General features: G+C 40.2%; 1 protein-coding gene across 1 annotated transcript in view; it reads right to left on the bottom strand.

Moving 5' to 3' along the window:
• The window catches only part of ano10a (anoctamin 10a), a 45,003-nt gene extending 31,877 nt beyond the window's left edge, over window positions 1-13,126 (bottom strand). Inside the window, exons 1-5 of the mRNA XM_075464673.1 lie at window positions 13,049-13,126; window positions 6,570-6,713; window positions 6,284-6,481; window positions 5,805-5,939; window positions 1,671-1,790 (exon numbers count right to left, since the gene is read on the bottom strand). Of these exons, the coding sequence (XP_075320788.1) occupies window positions 1,671-1,790; window positions 5,805-5,939; window positions 6,284-6,481; window positions 6,570-6,705 (589 nt within the window). The 5' untranslated portion in view covers window positions 6,706-6,713; window positions 13,049-13,126. The remainder of the gene's footprint in view (window positions 1-1,670; window positions 1,791-5,804; window positions 5,940-6,283; window positions 6,482-6,569; window positions 6,714-13,048) is intronic.
• Window positions 13,127-18,005: the final 4,879 nt, after the last annotated feature.

Raw genomic sequence — 18,005 nt, 5'->3', positions numbered from 1 at the left:
AGTTCTTTCTGGTTTGTTTCGATTCTTGCGAGTGTCGTCTTGTTTTCTCCCGCTGCTTCAGCATGTTCATGTCTTACTTTGCACTGCTACCTTAGCATGACTTGGCTCTGTCCCTGGGCTTGTTCACTCTGTTCTGTCGCTGCATTTTTCTTTTACACCATCCTCCTTCCCCATCTTGACCATGTTTTCCATAAACTCTATTTGTAGACGTATGTTTAAGATTTACACACTTTATGCATCTTTAACTTTGTTTAAGAGCTAGTTTTGATCATCTTCATCTTCTAAGTCGTGACGCCACCAGAAGTCTTCAATAATTTTAAGTTTTAAAAAGCCAAAATCCTGCTAGGCTTTAGCATATGTTGATAAACTTTGAAGTGTGAAACCTTAATCCTGTGGGAACAGGACCACAAAGTGTAAAACACTTACACTTCCTGTTTTCGGAGGGCATGTTTAAGGCGATATGGGAAATTTGGAGTGTACAGTTGCTCAGGAAGAGACATGGTATATACTGATAACTTTGTTGCCAATTATTTAAATAATAATGGCTTTCTTGTAGCATTATTAGAATTTTCTTCTTTGTCACAGTGGGAAGTCAAATTTGCCCTGTTGCCATAGACATAGTTTTAAAAATTATGTCTTGTCAACGTGTTATTTGTTTTCTGACCACATTTGAAGTCAGTGTGGTGAACAAGGCCAAACCACTTCCCTTCAAATGGCAACAAGTTAAAATTCGAACTGCCACTATGTCCGCACCCTTTGACAAGGCGTAAAGCTTTTGATAACTTATAATGACAAAGGGTTGGTGCTTATACTTACCCAGGTTAATTTAAAATGTCCTAAAAAAAGTTGCACCTATAACTGGACTTCAATTCAAAATGTCCGACTTCCTTGATTTTCATCAAACATGCAAAGTTTGGTGAAGCTTGGAAGTTATATGCTTGAGATATAAGGACTTCTTGTTTCATGGCGAAGCATGAAAGTCACCAGGGATATGTTTTGTGAAAAAGCACAATTTTGATACGGTTACATCATGAAAGGGTTTTGCATATTTTGACAAACCTTTTAGGGTTAGGAGTAAACTGTTCAAAAATTGTATGTCAAAATATAAAATATATCACTTCTTGTTATAAGACATGTTCAGAGCGCAAGGGTGATTAAACCCTGTGAATTTGGTGACACTGGAATGAAATAAGTATGATTTATAATGAGTTTTTGGGCCATGGCGTGATAATGACGTTTGCCACATGCCATGGAGATGCCTTACAGCTAAAACTCACAGTTTTTTAAGGAGAGCTTCACCAACTTCATCAACAAACAGTCACCGTCTATCTGCTGCATATCTGCTCAAAACAAGTGTCCGTGTTGTTCTTGTGTTCCTCATCGTCTTTGTCTGGTATCTTTTTTTTTCCTGAATAGATTGACTGATCCAGGCACAGGTGTGGTTAGTTTGCTTAGTCAGTTAGGTAAGAATATATGAGCTCCATGTGGTCTGCTGCCGATGGACCAAGCTGACAGGCTGGTGCAGATGATGAAATTCACAGGTCATGCAGGTCTTGTGCACAAGCAGTAGAAGCTATTCAGATATAGCAAACCTGTAACCATGGTCTCATTTATGTAAAGACAATTGTTTGACAAAAAAAAAGACAAACAATATAACAATCTTCACTCACCAAGAGGCTGGAGGGAAAGCTTGACTTTTTTATACCAAGTAAAAGAAAGTCTCTTCAGTTCCTCTTTTTCGTGTAGAGGAAAAATTTGGATCAGAATGCCTTTGGACAGCAATCTCCGAACTATGATGTAAAAAAAGAGAACAGCGTGTTAATTTCTGTAATATTGTCTATCTAATTTTTTCTATCAGCTCACTTTGGTACAATTCAGTTCTACAGTTGCTTGGGAAAGAGTATTCATCCCCTTGGCATTTTTCCCCGTTTTGTTGCTCGAAAATTCGAATCCATTTGGATATTCATGTGTGTGCGTGCGTATGTGTGTAAATCAAATGATTTACGCAACATGTCAACAACCTGGAAGATGCTAAATATTTGTTTTACTGAAGCAAACCAGTAGACGCTATGTGTGTGTCAATTATTCTAAGACTAACATTGATCTGCTAACACCTGTTAACAAAAGTTTACTCAGAAGCGCTGGAGGTTGGGTTTCTGCCCCCTACTTTTGATGATGCAGTAATAACAAGTTTTATTGAAAAAAGATAAGGACCCATTTGAACCAGGTAGTTACAGGCCAGTTAGTTTGGAAAATGTGGACTCTAAGATACTATCTAAGGTATTGGCATTGAGATTGGAGAAAGTTTTGCCAAAAATCTTCAACGATGATCAGGTTGGGTTCATTAAAGGCAGATCGTCTGCTGATAATCTTAGACGCCTACTACAACTTATGTGGTTAAAGCACAAGAAAGATGTTCCTATTGCTGCCTTCTCTTTGGATGCCATGAAGGAATTTGATAGGGTGGAATGGGCATATTTGATATATACTCTGAAGGCCTCTGGCTTTTGAGAGGGGTTTATCAAATGGGTGAAGGTTTTGTATTCAGCACCACGGGCAACAGTTCTTACTAATGGCACCATGTCCTCTTTCTTTCAGTTAGGACAAGGAACCAGGCGGGGGGACCCACCTGTCTCCACTGCTTTCCACATTGTTTGTAGAACCACTGGCAGTTGCTATAAGAGATGACTTGAGAATTAAGGGTGTGATGGCGGGAGGTCGAATGCATAAGATGTTTCTGTATGCAGACAACATATTACTGATATTGTCAGATCCAGCTTCTTCTATTCCAAGTGTCATGGATATTATTCAGAATTTCTCTGAGATGTCGAGTTACAAAATCAACTGGCACAAATCCGAAGTTATGCCTATTTCCGTTGGTTGTACAGTTGCAGATTTTGGGGCATTTCCAATCACTTGGGTACCGTCAGGAATGAAATATTTGGGCATAAGGTTAAACACAGACTTCCAGTCGCTGGTACAAATAATTATGAATCCTGTTCTTAAGAATATTAAGACTAACTTTGCCAAGTAGAAAATAATTAATCTATCTCTATGGGGTAAAATAAATGCAGTTAAAATTATGCTCTCTTCAAATATAAACTATATCTCTATGATGGTTCCTATGAATATCCCTGAGTCCCTAATAAAGCAGTACAATGATATAGTTAGGGATTACCTGTGTTATGGAAAGAATCCTAGGATCAGCTTGAATAAGTTGTTTACTACAAGGGAAAGAGGTGGCCTGGCTTTACCAAACATAGAGCTATATAATATCTCTTTTGAATTGTTCATATTATGTGAGCACTGGTCACAGAGGGCTTCTGAGGGTGAGAGATCACTGACCTACCCATTTAGATACATAGATGCTTTGTCTCATAAACCAGCAGATGCCCACCGATCAATCCTATTCTTTAGGACTCAAGGGATGTCTGGAACAAGGTTCACAAATTGCTTTGCTTGTCTCATTATAAACAGAGCTATTCATGCATTTGGGATAACCCTGCGGTTTAAAAAAGGGAAGGCAACAATCTTCTGGAGAACATGGTATGAGAGGGGAATTCCTACCATTAAAGATTTATTTGAGGAGCGGGAAGTGTATTTATTTCAAGGACTTAAAGAAAAATATGGTCTTAATGATAAAGGGTACTTTTGGAAATACCTTCAGTTGCGCAGTTGTGTGCAATCTATGGGTCACACCATAGGACAGGGTGAGAGTGTCCTGCAGAGGTCCTTAAAGCTTCCCAAAATGATGCATTCATCCTCTGTTTTCTACAAAATGTCTGCTAATGCTCTGTATGGTAAAAATTAGAATTTGAGGATTTTATGGCAAAGAGATTTAGGCATTGAAATGGAACAAGAAGTGTGGGAGAATATTGGGTATAACATGGGGTGGCCAGTGAGAGATATTAAAACCAAGTTTACACATTACAAAATAATTCATCGGTATAACTGGACACCTGTTAGACTTAAGAGACTTGGTTTAAGTCAAAGTAATGTTGGAAATAGAAGAGTTCTATCGGTACTTTTCTACATCTCATGTGGGACTGTCCACTGGTTTCCCCTTTTCGGGCTCAGGTAATTGAGAATTTGAAAGTGTGGCTGCAGCAGCCCTTGCCCAGCTCATCGTGTTTTTGTCTACTCTGTGACAAAACTGTGCTAACAGTTGGACTTACAAAGGCACAGTTGGAGCTAGCTATTGCAGGCTCCCTGACTACAGCCAAGGTTATTCTAAGAAAATGGAAACGCACAAGTACACCCGTCACAAGGACTGGATTGAGCTAATGACAAGTACAGCCTCATATGAACTTGTGCTGGCGACAGTGAGAAAGTCACTGTTCTATGTGCAGCTATGTTTGGATGTTTTTTTGGTGTGTTTGGTTTTCTAACCATGCCTCTTTGTGATAAAATAATGTGAATAACAAAAAAAACATAGGAGAGCCCCTTCTTCAGGTCAAGACTCAGCAGTGCACCTACATCTAAAGGCAAAGGGACACTTTGAGGACAGTAATGTCCATATTCTGGACAGAGAACTTAGATGGATTGAGAGAGGGGTCAAGGAAGCCATCTATATTAAACTGAAAAAACATCTTTGAACAGAGGAGGTGGTCTCAGGTATAATCTTCCCAGCCCCTACAATGCAGCAGCATTGTATACAATATACATATACATATACACATATACAGTATATGTGTGTGTATGTATATGTTTATACATATTTACACATCTCTAGGATATGATTATAAACTGTAAGCATGCAACATATTTTCATATAAAATAACAGTCTATTAGGGAAGTGTAACCCTATCCATTATCATCAATGATCCTAACAGGAGAATGCCAATGTATGGAAAGTGGGAGGAGGAAAGACAGGTGGATCAGAATAATGTTTGGTGATGAGAGAGAAAAGGGAAAGAATACATCATTGAATAAATTAAATGCTGTCATATTTCTTTGAGGACTGACTTTAGTATCACCAGATAGCGGCCATTAGTAACTGAATATTGTGCTTTAACAACTCAGTTGTTCAAGTTGAGAACATCTCTGCTCAATCATGTTGCTTTTCCCATCATTTCGTAGAAAAGCAAAGCAGAGAAGCAGGGAAACTCCTGTGGTTCAATTGAACTGAATTGAACTGAGCTAAATTGAATTAAATAAAAAGGCCTTTTCTTGTGTAATTCCTGGATTTCCTCACCTGCAGACCACAGAGTGTCATGATAAACACCTGCACATCCTCCACCATCATCCTGAACACTGGCTCCCCACAGGGCTGTGTGCTCAACCCACTGCTCTTCACACTGATGACATCTGACTGCAGAGCCCACTACAAGAATAACCTGGTGGGGAACCTGGTGGAGTATAGACGGGAGGTGGAGGAGCTGACAGGGTGGTGCGGGGACAACAACCTCACCCTGAATATCCAGAAGACCAAGGAGATGGTGGTGGATTTCTGTAAGTCTGTCACCACCATCTACATAAATGGAGCAGCTGTGTAGGTAGTATCCTCTGTCAAGTACCTTGGGGTGCATCTGACCAACTCCCTCACCTGGTGCTCCAACAACAGAGCTGTCATTCAGAAGGCCCACCTGCTGCTGCGTGCGTTGTGCAATCTGTCTTTAGTTTTATTAATTTTGGTTACTTACGTCTTTTATATATATATTTTTTTTTAAAATGCTAACAGAGACCTGAGAAACTGTATTTCGTTCTACCATGCTGTGGTTTTGAATGACAATAAAACTTGAAGGAGCATCAGATAGTTGAATCAGAATCTAAAACCTGTAGCTGACAAGCAGACAGAGACTCACCGATTGCTTTCCCAGGGTATAGCTTAATCTGGCTGTATCCTGGCACATGTATTTCATCTTTGGCGCGCAGTGTGTCCAGAGCATGTTTGATTATGTACTGACACTCGGCCATACTGAGGAAGTCATCTCCATCGCCTGGAGGGAAAGAGCAGATCAGAGATGTCATCCAAACATGGTAGGAATATCTTGCAAAGGATTAATAATGCAACAATCTATATTTAATATAAGTAAGTTTATGACTTTATAAGTCATAAAGTGGCAGACCATGACAGTGAAGTTGCACGTTTCTGCTTGTAGCGCATTGAATAGATCCGAAATAACTAGAAATATGATGAATTTGTGTCGTACAGTTTAATGTTTATTTTTTATAGAATAATAATATAAATCGCTTTTCTTTGTGTTTGATTGCTGTCAAATTGGATTTGTCCTTATATAAGCTGCAACTTTGGCCACAGCTGAAATGCTCCAAAACCAAATACCTTGGTAGTCTTTGAAGTTGTGTTTGTTGGTGCAGGTGAAACCCCTCATGGACCCGTCACTATATTCTTTAAATAGGCCTACATCCTCAGCACCACTGAGTAGCCTTTGTCTGGAGGCACCCACCAGAAACACGTTGGGGTTTTCCTTCTCCTGAGCCCCAAATCCAGGCCCCAGCTGCTCCACCAGCAACTCAGCACCTGAGGCAGTTGAGTAGGAATAAGCTGAATTGACTGAATGTAACAGCAAAGAACAAAAAAAAAAACAACAATAGATTATCTTTCACACCTCCATTCTCCTGCCGGGCCCTTATCCTACTCAGCAGCCACGCAATGACTTCTTCTTTGGTGTTTGAGGTCAGCTCCACCACCACCAGCGGTCTGAATGTGTAGCCACTGGTACCCTCTGCCAGCCCCTGCAGCATTGTTCCAGCTGCCAGAACCACAGCATGAGAAATGACAAAGAACTCATATCAATGTGCCGTTAGGCACCTCAGAGAAAGAGAAGAATGGTGGAAATGCTAGGTATACATTCGGACACAATCACAAAGATGGCCATAATTATCAAAAATGGATTATATAGCAATAAAACCTCCACATTTTGTGAGAGGGTTCTAAGAAAGAAATACTGTGCAACCACTGTTGTTGGATTCCTTTCTATTCATACTGGATGCTCCAGGGTAGCCATAGTTAAAGGTAACTAGCAACTGCTGGTAAAGGTAATATCACAAGAACTCATACGATCAGTAAACTTCAAAGGGATAGTTCGCCTCTTTTGACATGAAGCTGTATGACATCCCATATTAGCAATATCATTTATGAATATTTTCTTACCCCCTGTTGTGTCCTGTGAGCCGAGTTCCAGCCGAGTTTTGGGGTTGACGAAGGTAGTCCGGCTAGTTGGTTGGGGTTTAAAAAATAAAGCGTTTTGCTTCTCAAAACAATATGCGCAAAATCGTTCAACAAAAAAAGTCATACCTCACTGTCGCTTGGCCCTATTTTCTCTCTACCTTCAACGCCAAATCGAGGCTGGAACTCGGCTCACAGGACGCAGCAGGGGGCAAGTCAAATGTTCATAAATGATATTGCTAATATGGGATGTCATACAGCTTCATGTCAAAAGAGGCGAATTATCCCTTTAAATTGGAATGTTTGTGGCCCAGCACCCATGACCTTGTTTGGTATGGATGCATTCGTTTTGTCACAATAGTTTTGAAGATTTCAAGGTTGCAGATGATAAAAACATTGGCAACATATGGCTCTGCCTGCGTTGTGCCTCCACAACCCCACTTCAATGGAGGCAAGACACTACTTTCCTGCATGGAATCAGCTGACCTTCTATACTGTTCCATGTACAAACAAAAACTTTGCTCTCAGAGACATTTTAACAGTTTGTGTCAAGACAAGCTCACGATAATGTCTACTGAGCCCTGTACTAAACTATTCAATTTTTGCAATAGGAATTGCTTTAAAATCTAAAAAAAAACAAAAAAAAAACCAACCCGCTCATGAGATATTCTCATCACAAACTCTTAAGTCTTGAGTAAAATATTGGAAATGTGTTACCTCTCTCTGGCAGTTTACTGCAGGCTTGGGTGCTGCTTTCGGCCTCTGAGGGCTGTTTAATAAAACTCCCAACATACCACGCATCATCTGTACATTTGTGTCTTCCTCTTGATAATCCCAACACAAGGCTGTACATACAGGCTGAGCATTTTTTTTAATTCAGATAAAGCTTGCCAGTCCAAATCCTACATCTCTAAAGCTGTTTGAACTCTTTCTTTTTGACTTGTCAGAGTACTTTGCTCTAAACTCATTTGGCAGTTTTTGTTCTGTTTTGGATTCCAGAACTGAGACCACCCTGTCAAACAGATTGAATTGACTTTATTTCACTGACAAAAGTCGTAGTTTTATATTAGGTAAAATTGTGCTTCTTCTGAGCTGTTACTTTTAGTGTCATGTTTATTTAGTTCTGACATAAAAAGTGTATTAATAGTGTCTCATGGAACTAGAAGTTAGGTTAGTGCAATTGTGCCAAATTTCGCAATGACTGGCATTTAAAAAAGAGAATCATATACACTACTCACAAACGTTAGGGATAAATTTCAGGATGAACCTAAAATGCATTCTAACCTTTCCAGGTGAACTTTATGTGACCTTCTGTAAACTTTTTAATGCACATGCCCAACATGTTTCAGTACTTTTTGCTGTTCTCTAACAAGGAGCTTAACGGCAAAATTCACAACTGGTGTTTGATCCATGAATCGACCAACAAATTTCCTGGTTCAATTAGAATTGGTATTTGAACAGTCCTCCTTATCATGCTGTTCACATTATGAAATCACTAGACCAAGACGACACCTAACAACTGATCAACAGTACCTCACTGTTGCAAGGCTTCAAACAGGATGTTCTCAGACGGATTTCGCCACTGAGTTTAGAGTGTCAACAGCAGGTTGCTACAGAGATACAGAGAGACTGGAAGAGTCCCAGAAAGGCATAGAAGGGGACGTCCTTTGGCCACATCCCACACTGATGACCGCTTCATTGTGAACAGTGCCCTGTGGAACTCCAGGCACATTTAAGGGAGGTGAGAGGCACCCAAGTGTCACGTCAGACCAGTGTTTCTCAATTCCGGTCCTCGGGACCCACTGCCCTACACATTTTCAATGTTTCCCTCCAGCACACCTGATTCAAATGATCAACTCGTCATCAAACTCTGCAGTGGCATAATCAGGAGCCATTCATTTGAATCAGGTGTACTCAGGGCTCTCAAGTCTCACGCAATGAGCGTGAGACACACGCATTTCAACAAGTTCACACGCTCACACGCCACACATGCCATTTCTCACGCTGAGAAATGATCAACTTCGTCGCACAGAAATTCTAATGGCCGTTACCATAAACGAGTTACTGGCAGGTTACTGTGCGCTCGTACAGCTCAGAACCCAGCTCTGGTACAGCTGTCTTGATTTAGAAACCCCCCCCCCCAAAAAAAAACAAAACGAAAGAAACCCCGCCGCGCACACGGCCCGGCCCCTGCCCCGCCCGAATCTCACTCCAAGCAAACTTGAAAACTTGAGAGCCCTGGGTGTACTGGAGGAGGGAAACATCAAAAACATGCAGGGCAGTGGGTCCCGAGGACCGGAATTGAGAAACGCTGCGTCAGACCATTCAAAACCGTTTTCATCAGCGTGGTCTGCGTGCTAGACGACCTGCAAGGGAACCTGACCACACCACCAGGCACAGGTGTCATCATATTGCGTTAATGCTGGATGGTCCCTCATCCAGCATTAACGCTGGATGAGGGACCAGTGGGACTCAGTGCTGTTCTCTGATGAAAGTCGATTCACCATTGAGCAGAAATAATGGCCGTCAACGATGTTGGAGACGTCAAGGAGAGCGCTGTGCATCAGCCACGGTTGTCACCAGACGAGTCTTTGGAGCTGGTGGTATTACAGTGGGGGCAGGTGTGTCTAGTCAGTACAGAAGTGCCCCACACTTTGTGAAGGGTCCAGTGACAAGCCCATACTACCTGAATAACATCCTTGATCCAGTCATTGTGCTCCTGCATGAACAACACAGGCCTAATTTCAGCTTCATGGACGACAATGCTCCAGCTCATCGAGGTCGCATCATTAGGGAACGGCTGCTGCAGACTGGGGTACCTCAAATGGAGTGACCTGCACTTTCTCCAGTCCTGAATCCCATAGAAAACATATAAGATCAGCAGAGTCGCCGTGTATAGACTCGTAACTCCGTACCCCAGAGTCTCAATGACCTGAGGGCCGCCCTTTAAGAAGAGTGGGACGCCACACCTCAGCAGACAATAAGTCGACTCATGAACTGCATGAGACGTCGTTGTCAAGCTGTAATTAATTAAAAGTCTCCAAAAGGCTGATTTAAGTGCCACCAAGCATTAAATCAGTGCCACCTAGTGTTAGAAAAGTGTAATGTCATATGGCGCCATTTAAAGGCGGGGTAGGGGATCTTTTTCTGGAACATTTTTTTACATATTGCTTGAAATACTCTTCACACCCCCATTGCAACCAATTAATTAAAAGTTTTGACACAAATATGAAAAGTTTTAGTGGCCTCTAGAACGTACAATCTAGGAAAAACAGTATCCAATTATTGTGAACGGACCGTTCACAATGATTGGATTCTGATGCCGTCTATCAAACTGCAATCTGCTCCTCCCTCCCCCTCCTTCCCCCTGTGCACGTACCCTGCTCCGTGAACGAATTACACGTCCAGAAGCTTGGCAGGAAGCTAAACTAGAGCCAGCTTGGCTAGCACCTAGCATATTTAAACGTATAGTTAGCATAAACTAAATACTAAATACGGCAACGATCGATGCTTGCTGTCAGAACAGTGCTCGTGCACCTTCGTGCTCGTGCGCGTTCATGTACTCTAGAGGCGTGCCTTCGGGAAGAAAGTGAAGAAAAGGGTTGGGACTTTTTACCGGTGTATTTTCAAAATGCAGCTTCGCTGGACTCAGAATCCAGGATCTCCTACCCTACCTTTAATGACCAGTGGAGTCCAAAAATGATCTCATGTTTCAGTCAATTCATTTACTTTCGTTAATCAGAAACATATTCTGGCTTTGCATTTTGTTTGCAGCCAACAGAAAATCCTGGGTATGTTCTCGGGCATTAGATTTGATTTAATTGATTATTTTTGATGAATCTTAGGATTATTTCAAAATTTAACAAATAACAGTGTGTTTTATATTTACTTGTTAGTTTTAGCTAAGCTACATTCACATCTTGAGAGAGTGTGAACCTCAGCTATTCAATAAATGCCTGGTGGCGTTACACTTTACATCAGGCAAGTTATTGAGACATTGACATTTTTTGTTGTGGTATACCCATCACTGTTGTTGGCTTTTGTTTCAGTAAATTATTTGAGATGAGGAAATCACCAGTGCATGCTTCTACTTAAATGCCCTACTTTCATGATATAATATTTCTGTAGCGGGAACTTTTTACATTTTCCATAAATTTCACCCGAAAGCCAAATATCCCTAACTTTTTGTGAGTAGTGTATAGGCAAGACTTTATAAATCTGGCGAAAAGAATGTGTATTCAGATTTCTGCCTTTGTGTGTACACAGTTCTATTCAGGAAACTATACATGACCCTGTGTCGGTAATCCCAATTAAACGCAATTTTTATTATATTTCCAAATCCAGGAATATTTTAGACAAATGAAAGATTTTAAAATGCAGATGTGCTCAATACAGATATTGTATTATAACTAATCTACTTTATGAAGATTGCTATGTGGGTAAGCTGGTTGTGACATCTTTGGGAACGAGTTGCAGTTGTTGCAGCAGAGAAGAAGCTACAGTCGAGGAATTGATGCCGAGAGAGGTGATTTTGGGAAATGTACCATTCAAAATCTATTCAAAGTATTCAGTATCTTAGAAGTGGAAATAAAGTCCAAGTTAATGCTAAGTTACATCATTATCTCCTTTTATCCTTCCTCCTTACAGCAGTTGGTGCTAACGGTTTCTGGAAATATTACAGTATGATGAGTTCATTCAAATACGTCCATCAATTTGCTGGAGTTTGAAGTGTTTTTTGGTTTTTCTACTACCAAACAACCAGGACTAATATTGTTGGTGTGAGCTTTATGCTTCATTTGATTTTCATATGGACATTTGATTTTAATCAAATCAAATTAATTTATTTTCTCATGTGTCTATGCATGAAATCTGCACGATATCTTTTTATGTATCTGGACTGTTGCTTGTTTTTAAATTAATTTAAATTATTTTATTTGTTTCTCTTTATATTCTTTTAAATATTTTTAATGTTTATGTATTTTTAATGTATTTTTTGTGAAGCACCTTGAATTGTTTTGTACATGAAATGTGCTATACAAATAAATTTGATTTGATTTAATCAAGAGGCAGACAGAACTCCTTTCCAATTAAATATGGAAATTAGTAGAGCCCTTTGGGGTTTCTCAGATAAGCAGGGACACGTTAGCTAGCAGTTCCCAGACTTGAAAAAAACAAAAAAAACAAGCTATAAATGGAAAATGGTCTCATCATCAATGATACAGAAGTCATCAGATGAGTGAACCTTGACATATGCCTCACTTTGCTCGGCCTATTCCTGTGTGTACAACCAGCCTGTGCGGGTCAGCTAAACCTTCAGTTACATGTCACAGCTTAACAAATCTGGATGTGCATCAGAGATCGGACTTGTTTTCAGAATAATCTCACAGAGATGAGTGAAATATCAACAACAACATCAGGATCCTAAAACTAAAAGGGAACAATTCACTTTAATCCATTAAAAAAAATGCAACATTTCCAAACAGTTCTCATTTCTTGCTTCACTCACACTATATCATGGAACAGAAAACATAATATCCACATGAGATGCAGTGTCTATCTATCCATGTACAGTGTCATTATCCACCGATTTCATTAAGATTGCTAGTTTTAATGAGTCAAACTTTGGCATACAGTTGAATAAGTTCAATGAAAACGGAAAAGAAAGCTCTTTTTAATGACAAGACACACATTTACATTCTACAGATACGGATATGTGCCTGAGGAAACTGCTCGTCAGGGCATAATTCAATCATTTTGCTTATTGGATTGGATGATTACTAAACTTGACAACGGTTTTAACGAAACACCAAATGGGTGTACCAAAAGTTGTCAGCTCAAGCAAGTTACTAGATAGATATTGCATTTAATTTGCCTAAATTATACAGAACAGAGAACAACAAATGCCACTGAGCCACTTACCACAGCTCTCTTCCCAGCTGAGCAACAATCTGCGGTTATTTGACAAAAATATATCTACTTCCGCAGTCTGTGTCTGCGCGAAGCTTGGGGCGTTTGTTTTAACTACACAGAAGGCTGCGGTGAGCGGGGACAAAGGAGTCACAGCGGACCTGGCGGGTTAAAAGCGGGAAAGGCGCTGCCAAGAGGAGAGATATCTACAACAGCAAATCAAACGCTCCACTTGCACCGACTCACGTCAGAGTCTAATAAGCCATGTGATTCTGAGTTATTTCAATATGGCCACGCTGGCAATGACGGTTAAAGTGGCTATTCCTCCTTAACCACCAAATTCCTCTGTTTGTGATTGTATATACCGTTACAGAATTGACAAGGTATTTTTAACAGCTCATATTTTAACAGCTCATCGTGTGTCAATGATAATATACAGAACCATGTAACTCCTTAAATGATCTACTGTTATTGTGATACTCATGTTTAAAGAAGCTATTTATAAGCCAGGCGTGTTCTTAAATTCAGTTAAACACCACCCCAGTTGATCTGCAGTCAAATCAGCCTGCATAGATACGGGTGTTTTTTTCAACATCAAACACTTAATAATTTGATTTGATTTGAAATAAATACCCTCCACATTTAGATTACTAAACATAAAACTAGAATCAAACTGTTTTCACAAACCAATTTAATTTCAGATTAAGAGTACAGATCATCAGAAAGTTGCCGGTACATATTAACCAAAACTTATATTTAATTCATTGTGATCAATTTGATCCATATTCAGATGAACACAAAAAGGAAAACCTTCGTTTTGACACACTAATTTCACTTTAAATAAAAAATAAACATTGCGACATTGTGAGGGCAACTGAACAAATCACACCTAACTGATGTATGAAATTAAAATCTCCAAAAGGCTGATTTAAGTACCACCAAGCATTAAATCAGCGCCACCTGCTGTTAGAAAAGTGTAATGTCAGATGGCGCCATTTAATGTCCAGTGGAGTCCAAAAATGATCTCATGTTTCAGTCAATTCATTTACCTTTGTTAATCAGAAACATATTCTGGCTTTGCATTTTGTTTGCAGCCTACAGAAAATCCTGGGTATGTTCTCGGGCATTAGATTTTATTTAATTGATTATTTTTGATGAATCTAAACAAATAATTAGGATTATTTCAAAATGTAAGAATAACAGTGTGTTTTATATTCAGTTGTTGGGGCATTTCAGAATTGCGGGTACATTTCAAGTTTTGACAAAAATAAGAAAAAAAATGTTGTTTTTTTTCCTTTAACTTTTTTCATTCTCATAGACAATACTTTAAATTGAACACTTCCAGAATTTGCCAAGCTTAAACATGTAAGATTTAAAATATTTAATCTGAAAATCATTGTACTAACAGTAAAATCAGTCAACTCTGTTGCAGACAAATTAGGGTAAATATTTAAAGTACTCAAATGTAAAACATTTTAAAACCAAGTCTTCCCTAAGAGAACTTTTGTCTTTACATCAACTAATTCAACTTTAAGTTTTCCAAAATAAAGACTCTTTTTTCAGGAGTAAAAACATTGACACATTTAATTGGAAAGTTGCCAAGACGGTTAGCATTTTCTCTAAATATAGCTCCAAAAATCAATGAAATGCTTTTAAATTTCTTGTACTGAGAATGTTAGTTATGACAGCTTCTAGTTGATTTGTCAACAATAAAACATATTTAATTATAATTTTTTGAAACAAATCTTTAAAGAAACAGAGTTGACAGTGATATGAACAGAGTTGACATGAATAACAGAGTTGACAAACCATGCATAAAAGACCAAAAACAGTAACATTAAAACTTTTAAAACCATCTTTTTCAAATGTAAAAACATTTCATAGCAACTTGTAGATCTGAAAATCTATAAATTCATCAATTTGAGCAATAACAACACAACAAAATAACAACTGGCACCTCCCTCACTCCCTCGAAAAAAGAATCACTGGCGATTTCAGCCCTTATTTCTTTGTCTATTTCAACATGGCGCCCTGTCACTTGGTTTGGTCGTGGGATGATTCTGAGGACATCATCAAAGAGAGACCACAAAGTATCCTCATGGTTTGGCCAGTAGAACTGATTTTTCCCCACCATGTGCATGCATGTGACTTTTGCATGCGACTTTTGCATGCGTCTCATTGACCTCAACAATAGTCCCAGGATAAAATCATATTCCACGACACACCACTGTCCAATCATATCGTTGCTCTCCCACTTGATTTCTCCTGTTGTGTGTCGCTCTTTAGGATCTGGTTCAGGGCTTGGTGGTGGTGTTTCAAAAGTTCTCTGCCTTCTTGCTCTGCACCTCTGCTGACCCTCTCTCCAATACCTCTGGTTATGCCTGTGTTTATGTTTGTTTACATATTTAGCAGACTCTTTTATCCAAAGCGACTTACAATTGAAAAAATATATAGACGACCACCCTTTGACGACCGGAGTGACGGAGTCGTGACATTTGAGTTCTCAAGCCTTTGCGAGAGCATTCACGTAGATGGAAGCCGTTCTATTAAGGACTTTGTAGGCTCACATCAGTGACTAACATTATGCCTCTGCTCCCTTTCACTGAGATTAGCCACTGTGCTGGTTAACCCTGCATTTCTCCTTTTCTTTCATCTCTCCCTGTCTTTTTCCAAATTTGCTGCCCTCTTCAGCATTTCGCCGTGTCCTGTATTGCCGCTGCCTTTCTGCTGCTGACACCTTGATCTTCACCTACCTACAACAAAAATAATAAAATTTTCTTGACCTGGAAAGCAATCTCAGAAATCTTCTTTCGTGGAACACCCCTCAGAGGTTTGTACAGCACAAATATACTGGCACTGCTCAGTTTATTAATAACCCAATAATCGACACGCATCATCATACTTTGTGACTATGTAACAAGGGTTAATTTGACTTGTGTATAATTCCACAAAATTATTGTTTTAATTGTTTTTATGACATTTATAAGATTAGTCAGGTGGAACTTTCGTTTTCGTTTACCGTTTCTGTACGTTCTTTTATGGGGGAGCAACATTTGTGACAAAAGATACAGTCCCGCCAAAACTCTTCCTCTCTTTTGTGATGTTCGGTGAGGAAAGATTGGAAAGTAAAAAAAGACCTTCGAAAGAGCAGCAGTGTGGTCTCCATCTATTAACCATTAAAAACACAACGCAGAGGTTTCATACCGGTTACACTGGTGCCGTGACCCGGATGTGAGATCCATGGTACTGAAAAACGCATTTCCCCCGAGGGCGGCGAGACAGTCAGCCTGGTGGGGTAGCGGATGGGCCTCTTTAACAGTCTTAGCATTGAGCTAGCTGAAGTCATTCAGCCATTGCCTCAAGGGCTTCACAAAAGGGTCCCTGCTGAGGGCATCTGCCATCACGTTCAACCGACCAGGAATGTGCTTAATGTCAAAAGAGTATGGGGCCAGTTTGGAGACCCAACGCTGCTCACAAGCATCAAGCTTTGGTTTGGTCAGTATATACGAGTCTGGTCCTTTATTTTATTATTTTATTAATTATTTTTTCGTTAGCACAAGTTTCTTGTGTTTACCTTGAATAGGGATGGCTCAGGTAATCCTGAAACATCCCATAGTTAAGCTGCTATAGGCCTAGACTGCTGGGGTGCCTCATCTGTCACACCTTTCCTCACTTTACTCTCTTTATGTATATGTGATATTATTGTGGTCATTAACTCGTGTTTCCCTGTTCCAACAGATATCCTTTGAATGGTGTTACAGTGCCGCCGCCGCTGTGGCCCCTCCCCCCCTTTCTGTCTTCTCAAACCCCAGCTGGTCGAGGCGGATGGCCACCCTTCCTGGTTCTGCCAGAGGTTTCTTCCTGTTAAAAGGGAGTCGTTTCTCTCCACAGTCGCCTCAGGCACGCTCAGGCCGGGAGATTGGACTGAAAAACAAAAAGTTTTCAGTGCAATCTGTTGGTTTTCTTAGCTAGGAAATTGTTTTTGAATTGGCTCTATATGAACGAATTGGATTATTTTATGAATTATGATTATTATTAATTAATTGAATTCCAATTGGCTTGAATTGGACTTACTATCTAAGTGCCTTGAGATGACATTTGTTGTATTTGGCGCTATATAAATAAAAATTAATTGAATTGAATACGTGAGTGGGTTGTTATCCGACCAGACAGTGAACTTGTGACCCTTGAGCCAATGGCTGAACTTTTCACAAACGGCCCATTTGAGAGCCAAGAATTCTAGCCTGTGTGCTGAATATTTAGCTTGGCTCCGAGTGAGGGATTTGCTTGCGAAAGCAACAGGTCTTGCCCTCTCTTCACCAGCCTGCACCTGCGAAAGCACAGCACCCAGACCATCAAGAGATGCGTCGGTAGAAAGGACGAAAGGTCTGTCGAAATCTGGGTGTGCAAGGACTACGGTGCTGAGGAGTGCGTACTTCAGAGCCTCAAAAGCTTTCTCACAAACAGGGGTCCAATCCTGTGGAGAAAGTTCACGGAAGGTGCCAGCTCTCCGTCGGCCAAAAGAGCCCTTAGCCTTCCTCTTTTGACCTGCCGTTAAAGCGTGGAGCGGCTTGGCAATGGAAGAGCAGCCAGGAATGAAGTGTTGGTAATAAAGCAACATGCCAAGAAATTATTTGACCTTCCGCTGAGATGGAGTACATCCATCCTCATTCATGAGGTCCTCCTTCTTAAAAGCAGAGATCACCTTCACTTTCTCCTGATCGACTGAAACACCACTGCTGTCGACCACGTGGCCAAGAAACCTCACCGACCTACGAAGAAAGTGGCATTTCTTCTGAGGCAGCTTCAGGTTATTAGCCCTGAGACGTGAGAAGACCACATCCAGCCGCTTCAAGGCTTCCTCCTCAGAAGGAGCAAAGACAAGGAGATCATCCAAGTAACAGAGGAGACTTGAGAAGTTTAAATCGCCGAATACACTGATCATCATCCGCATAAAGGTTGCTGTACT

The sequence above is a fragment of the Odontesthes bonariensis genome, chromosome 5, assembly GCF_027942865.1.
Source record: "Odontesthes bonariensis isolate fOdoBon6 chromosome 5, fOdoBon6.hap1, whole genome shotgun sequence".
NCBI classification, from domain to species: Eukaryota; Metazoa; Chordata; class Actinopteri; order Atheriniformes; family Atherinopsidae; genus Odontesthes; species Odontesthes bonariensis.
This window is presented reverse-complemented; position numbering and strand designations above follow the sequence as displayed.